This window comes from Rhinolophus ferrumequinum, chromosome 15, assembly GCF_004115265.2.
Source record: "Rhinolophus ferrumequinum isolate MPI-CBG mRhiFer1 chromosome 15, mRhiFer1_v1.p, whole genome shotgun sequence".
NCBI lineage: Eukaryota > Metazoa > Chordata > Mammalia > Chiroptera > Rhinolophidae > Rhinolophus > Rhinolophus ferrumequinum.
In genome coordinates, this window is record NC_046298.1 from 44,816,675 (window position 1) to 44,830,534 (window position 13,860).

Genomic DNA, 13,860 nt, shown 5'->3' on the forward strand with positions numbered 1-13,860 from the left:
AAAGTGGCTTTCCCCCTTACTTAGAGAAGGACTTTACCTGTTCTTGGGACTCTGGCTGTCTCTCTTCACATTCCTCAAAAAGCGGAGTAGTTAGAACCTCCACTGTGTGTGTGTGTGTGTGTGTGTGTGTGTGTGTGTGTGTGTGATATCTATATCTATCTATCTATCTATCTATCTATCTATCTATCTATCTATCTATCTATATAGATAAATTTTTTTAATGGCATTATCTTCTGGGAGAAAGTGCCTCCTCCTATGTGACGAATGGACCCCTCCAGTCCTTGGATGCTTAACATACCTTCCTTAAAAAGGACTGTTTTCAACTCCTGGTCCTAAGAATTTTTTATTTTTAATGGGCTTGTTCTATGTTCTTTAGGGGCAGACAGCACCCCCAACTGTTATTAGGAATGGACTCCCTTGGTCACTAAAACAGCTGAGTGATGTCTGTCCAGAATACACTTTCCCAAGCCCCATTCCTGGAAACCCAAATGGACAGATCCATTGAACCCGGAAGGTGGGCTCTTCTCACCCTAATCTCCATCCCCCCAGGACTCAGCCTGAACGTTCCCGCCAACCAGGACACTCCACCAAGGCTCATTCCAAGAATACTAGGTTTCAGAGATCTGAAAAGGGTAATGGGTGGGGTTTAGTTCCTCCGTGACAGAAATGGACTCTTCCAGTTCCCTTTGCCCCAAATTGCTCAATAGCCTGGGGCGTTGGAGTTCCGGAGGCTTTGACTTCCCAAAACCCAGTCAACCAGAGCGGGTCTCTGGGGCACTGAAGGGTGGTGGTTGGGCCAACCACAGCAGATCTACCTATTCCTTCCTTTTAAACAGCGTTCTTCAGTACTGGGTCCCATTCTTGCTCAGGAGCTGCAAGTCTGGTGGAGAGATTCACAATTTTGACTTGATATCTGTATAATGGCGTTATGATTGCGACAAAAAGGCATTGCCTATTAAAAAGTCGTTAAAAGCCAAAATATAATTTAAATTCCGATTCTGACACTTCCTAGCTGTGTGACCTTGGGCAAGTCATTCAACCTCTCTGAACCTCAGTTTTGACCTCTGCTTAATGGGACGAGACTTGAATTACTGTGTCCTCTGCCTTGGGATTCTCGGTCTCCCGACAAGTTAGGTCTCAACTTCTTGGCCGCTAAATAAGGGAGGAGGAGGTGGTGGTGGGGAAATCTTAGAAGATTTAAGGAGAGTAGGTGGAGGAAAGTAGGGAGAAAGGGGAACAGACACACGCTTGCGCAGTAAACACCTCACGCTTTCTTGCCCCTCCCATCCCCTTCTCTGCAGCAGGGAATTGCAGACGACGCTCCACCTATCCCAGACCAGCTGAGCGACACCTTCCCTTCTCCTTCCTTTTCCACCTTTCATCACCCTGCTCCAGCCCACATTACCGCCCAATGGTGGGCGGGAGCAGGACGGCCCGGCGAATCTGCGAGGTCTGCGGGGGCGATCTATTCGCCCATTGGCCCGAGTCAAAGCAAGTTCCGCCTCCTCAAGCCCGCTCCCCCGCCTTCCTTCACGCCAATCCCTCCCTTGTAGAGAGCGTTCGAATCCAATCAATATCCCAAGTATCCGCGCGTAGGGGGCGGTCCCACAGTACGTAACCGGACTCCGCCCGCCTCTCGGCAACGCCTCCTCCCCCGAACGGAAATAGCGGGGAGCTGGACCAATCGTAGCGGCGTGCCTTTGCCCTGCGGCCAATGAGAGAGGGAGTGAGGGAGATCCTGTGTCTGAGCAGCAGTGACCTGAGCCAATGGGCGGCTGTGAGCTCAGACGGCGGAGGGGAGGGAGGGGCCGGGGGCGGAGCTGCGGCCTGCCAGCCCGCCTGCCTGTCCGCCCGCCCTCCCCCCCTGGCCGGCTCGGCTCCTTGGCGTTGCCTGGGGTCCTTTCCTCCCGATCCCTGTCTGCCAGCCCCCGCTGCGCTGTGCCCTGCCCGGCCAGGCCTGGAGCCGACACCACCGCCATCATGCCGGCCGTGTCCAAGGGCGATGGGATGCGGGGGCTCGCGGTGTTCATCTCCGACATCCGGAACTGTGAGAGCTCGGCGGGGGGACACTGGAGACGGGGAGCGTGGAATTGAGGGGTTCGAGGGTTACAGAGAGGCCCGGGGGATAGAAAACCATTGGGGTCGTAGAGGGAAAAGATAGAGAGGACCCGGGGGGAACTTTAGGGTGGGGGGAATGGAGGGGCTTAGGGTGTCATAGAGTGCCTCTTGAGGTGACGACACGGAGTGGCTAGAGGCGTCTGGGAGGGTCTTAAAGGAGAGGAGGCTAGTAAGGTTCCAAGGATGGGGGCATAGAGGTGTCCCTGTGGATGATAGCCGGATGGGTCGTATTAGCGATGGGGTTAGAGGAATCCCTGATGTAGATACAAAGGGAAGGTGGTGGATGGGTTGCGGGGGGGCGGGGGGGGTATTCTGTGGAGTGATAGAGTGGGAGGAGGCTAGAGGGGCCTGGGAGGACGTGAAACGCTGGGAGCCTAATGGGGCCGCGCTTGAGGGCCTGGTTGAGAGGTTGTCATAGAGGGAAGAAGCTAGATAGGTCATTGAGGCCCTTGGCTAGTACATAGAGAGGGCCTGGGGATGATAGAAAGTCCCAGGGGTTGGGAAAGAGAGGTGGGAAGGTGGGGGCCTATAGCGGGACCCTGGTGAGGGACAGAGGGGCTCCAGGATGGAGGATTGCTTAGGAGATATTGAGGGCAGTGCAGAGGCTTGAGGGGTTACGGAGGGGAAAAGAGGGACTCACGGAGTGTAGAGGAGAGACACTGCAGGTGAGGGTCTTGGAAGAACCTGAGACAGAAAGCTGGGGCCTGAAAAGGGGAGGATATTATAAAGTAGGGGCTTGGGGGATGTTCCAGAAAGGGAAGAGCCCAGAGCTCAAAGAAGGGGCCAGGGAGCCTTAGGAATTTGTGAGGAAGAGATCTGAAAAGCTGGGGAGTAGAGGAAGCCTGGTCTCAGAGAGGGGTCAGGGAGCATGACAGTTCTGAATCTATAGCCCTGTCCCTTCTGACCATCTCAATATGGGACAGTGAGCACCACCAGGAAGGATTGTCATGGCAATGGGAGGCCTGGCATCCAGTCAGTCCCAACTCCTGGGATCTGGTGTTGGTATTTGGAGCTGCCAAGAGCTTCAGAGGCTGTTCCACATGGGATTTGGGGGCAGCTAGACCTGGGTTTGAGTTTAAATGCTGTCACTCCCCAGTGGTGTGTTAATGTGTGTGAATGAGGCCTTTTGCACATTCCAGGCACCGGGAGGATCTTGGCTATTGTTCTTGTTATTTTGCTGGATCTGAGGAGTGGCCAAGGATCTAGCACATAGTAGATGTTCAATGAACAGGAAGGGTGGAAACTGTTGGTATCAGGTGGTTGTCATGAAAAGGGGTGGAGCTAGGAGGGGTTGTGGACTAGGAGGGGTTGCCGGCTGGTAGAAGCAGGTGTGCATCGCCTCTGATACCTACCAGACATGAGACCCTTGGCATATCACTTTAACCTCTCTGAGGCTCAGTTTGATTGTCTGCAAACCTCAGTGAGAATAGCATCTTGCCTCTGAAGGTTCATTCATTCATCTGACAAGTACTTTTGAATCAGTAAAGTGTGCCAGACACTGTTCTGGGGACTGAGGCTACAAAAGTGAACAAAAATTCCTGCCCTTGGGAGTACCATGTCATGAGGGAGAAAATAAACACAGAGAACCTGCAATACATGATACAATGTCAGACTATGCTGTGAAGAAAAATAAAGAAGGGGAGGCAGGCAGAGGGCCCCGGACTGAGAGGGTGCTCAGTGAAGGCCTCCCCGAAGAGCTGACATGTGAGGGGAGACTTGAGTGAATGGCGGGAGTAAGCCCTGTGGATCCAGGCAGGGGAACAGTGCATTCAAAGGTCCTGAGGTCGCGGCACACTTGGTGTGTGTTCCCATATGAGTGAGGGGGCCGATGTAGCTGGAGCCAAAAGAGGGAGAGAGGATGGGAGCTGACGTGTAGGGCTTTGTGGGTCACAGTGAGCCCTTTGGCCTTTCCCTGAGTGAAATGAGAGAGGCAGCAAGGTTTTAAGCGCAGGAGGGACACGAGCTGATTGATGTTTTAAAATAATTTTTCTGGCCGCTATGAAGAGCACAGACTGGAGGCAAGAGCAGAAGCAGGGAAAGAATTAGATGCCTATCCAGGTGCGAGATGGTGTTGGCTCACCTGGGGTGAGAAGGGAGTGGGGAGAAGTGGTTGGATTTGGGATAAATTCTGTAGGATTTGCAAAGGGATTGGATGATGGGGTTAGGGAAGGAAAGAGAAAACAGGTTGGTGTCACTGCAGGACCCCAGCGGGAAGCCAGAGGACAGAGAGGAGACTCCAACTTGGGGACAGTGGAGGTAATTTTGCCAAATGTATTGGGGCTGGACAATCAGGGCTTCCCCTTGTCTTTTTCTCATCAGGTATATGTTGAGTGCCTGGTATGTTTCTCGCCTTATTATAGGCGCTGGGGATATAACGGTGAATAGGACAGACTTGTCAGTGTCCCTGTGGAGCTCCTAGCCCCGTGAGGGAGACCTGTACTGCATAAAAAATGCAGCTGTCCTTGTTACAAACAGTTGTATACAGATGTTGATAGCAGCATTATTCATGATAGCCAAAAAGTGGAAACAACCCAAATATTCATCGATAGATGAATGGATAAACAGATGTTTTCCACCCACACAATGGAATATTATTCAGCCATTAAAAAGAATGCAGTACTGATAACCTAGATGCTACAACACGGATGAACCTTGAAAACATCATTCTAAATGAAAGAAGCCAGACACACAAAAATGTATGATTCCATTTATCTGAAACGTCTGGAATAGGCAAATCCATAGAAACAGAAAGTAGATTAGTGGTTGCCTAGGGCGAGGGGTTGGTGGAATGTGGAGTGACTGCTAAGGAGTGCAGGGTTTCTTTTTGGGGTGATGAAAACGTTCTGGAATTAGTGGTGATGGTTGCACAACATTGTGGACATACTAAAGACCACTTGATGCTTTCAAATGGTGAACTTTATGGTATATGAATTATATCTCAATATTGTTAGGACAATTTTTTTTTTTTAAAGATTTTATTGGGGAAGGGGAACAGGACTTTATTGGGGAACAGTGTGTACTTCCAGGACTTTTTTCAAGTCAAGTTGTTGTCCTTTAAATCTTAGTTGTGGGGGGCGCAGCTCAGCTCCAGGTCCAGTTGCAGGGGGCACAGCCCACCATCCCTTGTGGGAGTCGAACTGGCAACCTTGTGGTTGAGAGGACGCGCTCCAACCAACTGAGCCATTTGGGAGCTCAGTGGCAGCTCAGCTCAAGGTGCCATGTTCAATCTTTAGTTGCAGGGGGCGCTGCCCACCATCCCTTGTGGAACTCGAGGAATTGAACTGACAACCTTATGGTTGAGAGCCCACTGGCCCATGTGGGAATCGAACCGGCAGCCTTCGGAGTTAGGAGCATGGAGCTCCAACCGCCTGAGCCACCGGGCCGACACTATATCTCAGTTTTTTTAAGTGGAAAAAAGTTGTATCTGTCGTAGGTCCAGTGAGGGAGAGGGCCTCAGTGTTGAGAGAATGGGGGCTCTGTCTGCGTAGTTCAGACAACGTGGAGCAGTTAGCCAGGCCAACGGAACTGTGGCAGAGGGACAGCAAGTGCAAAGGTCCTGAGGCGCAGTCGAGACTCTGAGCTAAGGCCTGGGACCTGACTTCGGGGAGATAGGCAGAGTGTTTGTCCTAAGAGTACTGGAGGGTTTCAAGCAGGAGTGAGAGAAAAGAAGGGATGAGGGACGTGCTCAGAGATGAGCAGGGGGAGGAGCTGCAGCCATCCTGCTGCAGAATCCGAAGGGCATGGTGGAATTCAGAGAGAAAAATCTAGAAGTAGATAAAAGGCAGGCTCTGAGAAGTAGGGCCAGGAAGGGCAAATTCTGCAGATAAGAAGGGGAGAGGTTGAGGCTGGGTGCAGCCTGAGGGTGTGGTCCTGTCCTGTCTGAGCGGATTCAGCTTCCCAGTCATTTATCTCTGAGAGCTCCCTGGGGCAGCACTGGGGCTGCCTCCTCTCCAGGGACTCTGCTCCCCTCTGGCCTAAGGAGAGTTTACCAGGGAGTAAACGGGAAGAGGGACACTGCGCTGCCAAAGAGCCTTGAGCTCCTCCATTAGGACACATCCCCCTCCAAGTTGCCACCCATTCTGTCTGTGACACCTACCCCAGCCCCTAGAGCACAGGCCCCGCTCTGATCCTCCCTGGGTCCCCATTTCTGCCCATGTAAGGTCCTGGCACAATGGAGTCCTCAGGAGATGTTTGCCGATTGAATGAATGAATGAATGAATGAACAAATGAATCGAACTTTACTGAGTGCAGACTAAGTACCAGACACTGTTCTAGATGATGGGCCTAGAGCAGTGAATGAAAGTCTGCTCTAGTTGGTGTTCATGCTCTACAGGGGAGATGGACCAATACACAAGTATAATATTCAGGCAGGTATTCAGGTATTCAGCCAGGTGGCAGTGACTGTTGGGAGGAAATAAATCAGGGAAGGGGGTATGTGGGGACAAGGTTAGGGATGGTGCTCTCCTACAGGCTGGTCAGAGAGTCTCTCGCTGAATAGGTGACATTGGAGCAAAGAATTGAATTTAGTGGGTGAATAGGGCCTGCATAAATCTGGAGGAGGACATTCTTGGCAGAGGAAACCACCTGTGCAAAGGCCCTGAGGCAGGACTGAGCTTGAAGTGTAGAAGGAACACGAGGCAGAGAAGCAGGAGTTGGTGGGGGTTGCAGTCAGAGAGGGAACTAGGACATGCAGGGCCTGGAGGGCCTCAGTGAGGACTTTGCTTTTACTCTGAGTACAATGGCAGCCATGGAGAGATTGGAAGCAGAGAAGGGACAGGATTTGACTCAGGTTTTTACAGGTTCCCTATGGCCGCTGTGCAGAGAACAGAAAGAGTGAGTCCCACTTTGCTGGTTCTCCAACATCAGTGTGCCACTGGTGACCCGTCACCCCATAATTGCATTCAACGCCTGCCCTGTGCCAGGATTACTCTGTACCCTGCAAATGCCATCAGGAATGGAGCAGCCACACCTCCCTGCCCTTGGGGACCTGGCATTGTAATCTGCCCAGGGTTTACAGATCAACATGTGCCCCCTTAACACGTTAGGTGGCCGCTCAGGGAGGGTCTCAGCTGCATTCCAGCTGGGGAATGACAGTGACTCGGCTGCCCAAGGAGATTTTTCTCTCCTAGGGGTGGTAACACCAGCACAGTCCAACCCAGCTCTAAAAACTGAAAACAGACCAGTGAAATTCATTTTAATATGTTTTTATTTACCCCAATATGTGCAAAATATTATTTAAATGCATAATCAATAGTTTTAATTTTTATTAATTTTTATTTTTTTAAATTTTTATTGGGGAACAGTGTGTTTTTCCAGGACCCATCAGTTATTGTCCTTCAATCCAGCTGCGGAGGACACAGCTCAGCTCCAAGTCCAGTGCCGTCCTCAATCTTAGTTGCAGCGGGGAGAGCCCACCATCCCAATGCGGGAATTGAACTGGGAACCTTATTGAGAGCTCGCGCTCTAACCAACCGAGCCATCCGGCCTCCCCTCCGGAAGCTCAGCGGCAGCTCGTTGCCTTCAATCTAGTTGTGGAGGCCGCAGCTCACCGGCCCATGTGGGAATCGAAATGGCAACTCTGTTAAGAACTCGTGCTCCAACCAACTGAGCCATCCGGCCGCCCCTAATCAATAGTTTTTAAATGATTAATGAGACAGTTTACGATTCTTTTTCAATTAGGAGGCTATATTTGCACAGGAAATAGTTGCTCTGTATTAAGAGTTCGTAAAACTTACGATTGAAAAAGTAGATTAATGAAGTACTCAAGTTGCTCCGAATATACTTTTGCAGTAACTGAATCAAGGATCTGTTTTTCAATTTCGATTTATTAAAATTAAATAAAATTAGGAATTTAATTCCTCAGTTGCACTGGCCATGTTTCAAGTAGCCCGACGCAACATTTGGCCAGTGGCTCTCATATTAGCACAGGGCCAGCATGTTCTGAGGTGGATCGTGGTCCACAGTCAACAGGCATCTCCCAGAATCCTCCCTGAGGACCTGGGCCTGCTGGGACTTGTGTGGGAGACACATCATGGCAGGATGTATAGATAGGAAATTTTCTTTGCTTGGATTGTAAACAGTAGTTGTCCAGAAGGCTATGGGGGTTCTTGAGTACCAAACAATGCCTGCATTATCTCCCTAAAGCCACATTGGTCCATCCAGGGTAGAGTTGGGTTTGTTAGGATGCCTGTGGTGGCAGTGACAGACCCACCCCTGTGCCCCTGCGGCGTAAACCCTTAGGGAAGGCTTTATCTCTCCTAACCAGAAGCCCCAAGGTAGGGCAGATCCTCCGTGCAGTCAGCAGTTAGTTCCCTACTCTGGCCTGTAGCAAGGGGGTGGCCTCTATTCCACCCACCGACAGCTAGAGGCAAAAGAGGGACCACTGCCTTCCCATGGTTCCCCAGTACCTTCAGAAAACCCAAGAGAGGCTGTGTGGTGTGGCCTCCCTGCTGTGCTAGCTTGCAGACCTTTGCACAGACTGGTCCTCCTGCTCAGAGCACGCTTCCCCTTATTTCTGCTTGGTCCATTTCAGCCTCATCTTTTGATCCTCAAATCCCAGGAGCTGTGGAGCCCCTGGGTGCCTTCCTCCCCCAGTCTGATTCCAGTTTCCCAGGCCGCATTGTTTGCCTCTGTCAAAACACTCACTGTAGTCCCTGTCGGCCTCCCCTCCAGTCCAGGAGTCCCCAAGAGCAAGGCCGGTGGGACCCATCCCTGAGCCTTGCCCAGGGAATGTTTGAGGTTAAGGGAATCTCTTTAAAATGTCCCGACATGCTTGCATACCTCCTGTGACAGTGAGCTCATCCTCCTGTCGCTGGCTGGCCCTGAGTGTTAGAAAGTCATCTCCATTTATAACCCTTTCTCCCATGGGTTACCAGCACCCATGTGCTTTCTCTGGGCACCCGGGCTGTTACTTGCCTCTGGATCATTGTAGAAGCTGTGCCCTCAGCCAGGATGCCCTCCCTCCAGGGCCGCAGCCCCTTCTCTTTTGAAGACCCGATGCTTTGTTATCGCTGTGAATTCTTTTTTATAGTAAAGTATATCAGTTATGCAGAAGACAATATCAAGTAGATGTGGACAATTTAAAGACTGTTTAATGAAAAACTACACACACCCACATATATTCTTTAAATCGTCTGTATCTGTATGATACTATTTTCTGTGTAATTGATTACTTCCCTATAAAATATTTTGATATATAATTTTACATATAAATAGTATATATACATATATAGAAATGGCATATCTATTAAGAAAGCCGACAGATCGTGGTGCCCAGTTTGTTGAATTTTCCCTGGTTGAACACCAGGAGCAGGATTGAGCATCCCTGGCTCTACACACTGCTTCAGTGCTCCCCACCCACCTTCCCAGTCCCCACCCCTCCCCAGGGTTAACCCCTTCTGGGTCATTCAACAGCATAGGTTAGTTTCACCTGCTTCTCAAAGCTTCATTTGATTTTATTTTTTTAACTTTTTTTAAATTTTAAGTGTGTTTTTCCAGGACCCCTCAGCTTCAAGTCAAGTTGTTGTTTCAATCTAGTTGTGGAGGGCGCAGCTCACAGTGGCCCCTGTGGGGATCAAACCAGCAATCTTGTTGTTAAGAGCACCTCGCTCTAACTAACTAAGTGAACTGGCCCCCGCTTCTCAAAGCTTTTTAATAGAGGTGTAAACGAAGGCAAAGAGGGTGCTAGCCTCGGAAATTTAACTGCCATTCAAATATCAGTCTATCTGTGATAAAGTTTAGGCAGCTACTTTGTGATATGTGATGCGTTTATAAAAGCTCTTTGGGTTTTTTTCTGGTCCCTACGGAATAGTTTTAATGTAAGCAGTTGGAGCAATTGTGTGGTCATCCTCAGGTTAGGAATAGAACAGAGCATGCACACTCGTCCAGAGCGGCCACCATGTACCCTCGCTGGTCACTGCCCTGCCCTGCCCCCAGAGGGAGGTGCTGTCCTAAGCCCTGGGCTACTGTCAGGCGGGCACTCTTCGGCGTGTTTTCGTTCTGGCTGCCCTTACTGTGAACTGCGCCTGAACCCTCCTCATCTTTCACGGCCCTCCTCAAATGTCCTCACCTCCCGCAGCCTCCACCAAGGCTCCAGGCGGTGCCCAGGCCACCTCCATCCTTGCACATCTCACTCAGTTGTGAGGACGGGACCCCCTACCTCCGCCCCACCAGGCCAGGAGTCCCTGGGAGCAAATCAGAAGTGTTGGGTCTGCCTGGGGCCTCCGCGTCCAGCGTGGCCCCCCTCAGGCCTGGTCTCCAGGGCCTCAGGAAACGTAATTAATAAATGAAGGATCAGATGGCCTCTGGGGCCACACAGGCCAATTCAGACTCATCACTGAAGTGCTAGCCCTTCATTACCTGGGTCCCAGAGAGCTCCCACCCTGGTCCTCGGGCCCTCCACCTCTTCCTGAGGATGGAGAGTGGGTCACTCCTGACTTCTCAGGGCTCTTATTCCCGTCTTCATGCCTTTGCTGTGCTTGGACACTCGGTAAACCCTTGGAACATGGAGTTACTACCCAGAAAAGTGGCAGATGCTATCCTGGTTCTCAAGTGGCAGACCTAGACACCCCCAACTTGTGCTCTAAGGGAGGTGACCCAGGCAGTGTGGGAGCCCAGAGGAGTCCCACCAACGGTGCTGTCGGTGGACTTACAATGTAAGCCACACACATTGTTTTAACTTCTCCAGTGACCACAGTTATTTTTTTAAAGTAGAAAGAAATGGGCAAAATTAGTTTTCGTATGAGTTATTTTACATTTTCTTTCCACACTCAGTTTTCTAAGTCCTGTGTGGCTTTGCCACTTACAGCCCATCTCAGTTTGGAACAGGCATGTTTCAGGTGCTCAGGAGCCACCTGGCTGATGGCTGCTGTATTAGACAGTGCAGTTTGAGGGTCTGCTTGGCACTGATGAGGAGGTGCTAATCAGAGGGGGCTTCCCGGAGGAGGTGATAGCTGAAATAAAGCTTGTGGGAGCTTCCCTGGAAGGTCGGCATAGGAGGTGAGGCCAGATTTCTAAAAAGAAGGAGAGCACATATTCTTGCTTGTTTATTCAATTATTCACTCATTCATTCAGTGCACAGTCGAGCCTCCCAGGTGCTTGGCCACATGCTGAGGGATGCAGATGACACAGCCATGGGTCAAATGTCAGATAACCAGACATTTACTAGAAGCTCCCTCGTAATGCTCATAATCTGAAGTGAGAGCTGAGGTTAGACAGTAAAAATAAATAAAATAGTTACATGGTGTGAAATGTGGATTTTTTTTTTTTAAATGATGGAAAAAGAAGAAGCCATTGCCTTTAAAGAACTGGTCAGGAAAGACCACTTGGAGGAGGTGACAAGAGCTGAGACCCAAATGACGGGAAGATAGAGAGATGGGCACAGGCAGTGAGTACAGCACGTGCAAAGGCCCCTGAAGTAGGAAGGAATATACAATGTCCATGGAACGGGCGGAGGCAAGGTGGTGAGGGGTGACATTGGCGGGGTGGCCAGGGCAGGCCCAGAGGGCTTTGTAGCCATGGGGTAGAGTCCCCTCGGCTGGAGGCAGGGAGGCCAGCAAGGAGGCTGCTGCAATGATTCGAGTGAGCGAACATGGGATTTGGACAAGGTGATCGTCCAAGGTGGAGGTGGCTGGAGACATGTTCTGAAGATTGAGCCGAGAGGCTGTGGCGACGGCTTGAATAAGCCGATAAGGATGCCCAGAGTTCTGTTTGGAGATGCCGAGTGAATGATGGAGCCTGTCACGAGTGAGATGGGGAAGGCCGGCTTGAGTGGAACTGGGGGATGTGAGGAGGACAGTGCTTGGCTCTGAGGGAGGGGCCTGGGCTTCAAGGAGGAAGCAGGGGCCCTGCCTGTACGGTCGGGGGAGGCCCTCTAGAGTGGGTCTTGTCAAAAGTGTAGGCATGGCGCAGACACAAGTGTAGACTGGGGAGACAGAGGAAGTGGGTCTGTGGACCAGGTGGGAAGGGACAGGCCAAGGCTGTGGGAATGGAGAGGACAGGTTGTGGGGAGGGACAGGAAGAGAGCGGGGAGCTCAGCACCCAAGCGTCTGGCCTGGGGACTGGGTGGTAATGGGACCTTTATTGAATTGGGAACTGAGGGGGAAGAGCAAGTTTTCAGGAGACGCTGAGCTCAGTGGGGATGTGGTAGGAATCCGGGTCCTGTGACACAGCTAGAAGGCAGCTGAGCTCTTCGTTCGTTTGTCCATTCATTTCATTCGTCACATATTTCTTGCCAAGACAGAGCTGGGGTCCAGTGCAGGGGTAACCAGAGCTGTGGGTAGGGCCAGAAACTTCAAGGAAGAGTATAGTTCAGGGGTCACAGTGGGAAGAGGAAGTCAGGGATCTCCCCAGAGTGTGTGCCAGGCTTTTCCTCTGGGTTATAGAGACCAACGAGCCTCAGTCATCACCTCCCTGAAGCTCCCAGCTAGAGATGGGGCCCACGCCTGGCCTCAGCCCTAGGGCCCAGGGCCCCAGAGTGGAGAGAGTTTGCCCTTCCAGCTGAGAGGGACCTTGCCAAGAAATGTGAGGGCAGGTGGCTCAACTCTCCCGGACCCTCATCACTCGCCCTGCCTTCTCCCCAGGTAAGAGCAAGGAGGCAGAGATTAAGAGAATCAACAAGGAACTGGCCAATATCCGCTCCAAGTTCAAAGGTAGCTGGGGCCCTGGACTCCTGGGTCTGAGGGAGGAGGGGGCTGGGGGCCGGAAACCTGGGACTTGCAGGTGTGATTCTGCCTCATTTTGCCTCCCATTTCCTCCTTCCTCTGGCTCCAGGGGACAAAGCCTTGGATGGCTACAGTAAGAAAAAATATGTGTGTAAACTGCTCTTCATCTTCCTGCTTGGCCATGACATTGACTTTGGGCATATGGAGGCGGTGAATCTGCTCAGCTCTAACAAGTACACAGAGAAGCAGATAGTGAGTCTGGGGAGAAAGGGCTGGGAGCCAGGACTCTGGGGTCTGAGGGAGGAGGGCGCTGGGGGCCTCCAGGGTGTGAGGGCAGAAGGGCTGAAAGTACAGGCTCCAGGGTGTGAGAGTTGGGGCTTGGGTCAATCAGCCACAAAGCTCTTGACCGTCATCTCCCTCCCCACCCCTCCAGGGTTACCTGTTCATCTCGGTGCTGGTGAACTCGAACTCCGAGCTGATCCGGCTCATCAACAACGCCATCAAGAACGACCTGGCCAGCCGCAACCCCACGTTCATGTGTCTGGCCCTGCACTGCATCGCCAATGTGGGCAGCCGGGAGATGGGCGAGGCCTTTGCTGCCGACATCCCTCGCATCCTGGTGGCTGGGTGAGGCACTGGGGACCTGTGGTGGAGGGAGGAGGAGGAGACAAGGCCCAGACATGTCTGAGGTTACAAGAGGCACCTGCCTATGTCACCTGCCCCAGGTCTTCCATCCAGGATGTGGGGCTCACATTGTACTTGGAATCCTAGTGTTTCTCGTGGCAGCCGCATGGTTGTATCTTCTCATCTCATCAAGTCAACCATGTGAGGCAACCTCCCAACAAAGCCAGTAGGGAGTCTGTCTGACTAACTGACCTTGACCTTTAACATCTAGTATAGAAGAGGTGTTAACCTTCAGTTACGTTGGTGACAGCCCTCCAGAACTTCTGCATCTTCTCCATTCATTCATTTAACAAACATCTATTGAGCATCTACTATGGATGAGGCACTGTGCCAATTGCTAGGGATATAGTCATGACCGGAAATGGACATGGTCATTGTGCTCCCAGCATTCATGGTC

At 51.5% G+C, this 13,860-nt stretch overlaps 1 protein-coding gene across 4 annotated transcripts in view; it reads left to right on the forward strand.

The window, feature by feature from the left end:
- Positions 1-1,831: 1,831 nt before the first annotated feature.
- The window catches only part of AP2A1 (adaptor related protein complex 2 subunit alpha 1), a 29,245-nt gene continuing 17,216 nt past the window's right edge, over positions 1,832-13,860 (forward strand). For 2 of the 4 annotated variants that reach the window (XM_033128154.1, XM_033128155.1), the window contains exons 1-4: positions 1,832-2,047; positions 12,699-12,767; positions 12,889-13,031; positions 13,213-13,406. In XM_033128154.1, the coding sequence (XP_032984045.1) occupies positions 1,981-2,047; positions 12,699-12,767; positions 12,889-13,031; positions 13,213-13,406 (473 nt within the window). In that variant the 5' untranslated portion in view covers positions 1,832-1,980. The remainder of the gene's footprint in view (positions 2,048-12,698; positions 12,768-12,888; positions 13,032-13,212; positions 13,407-13,860) is intronic. The other 2 variants (XM_033128156.1, XM_033128157.1) reach the window with 1 other exon arrangement.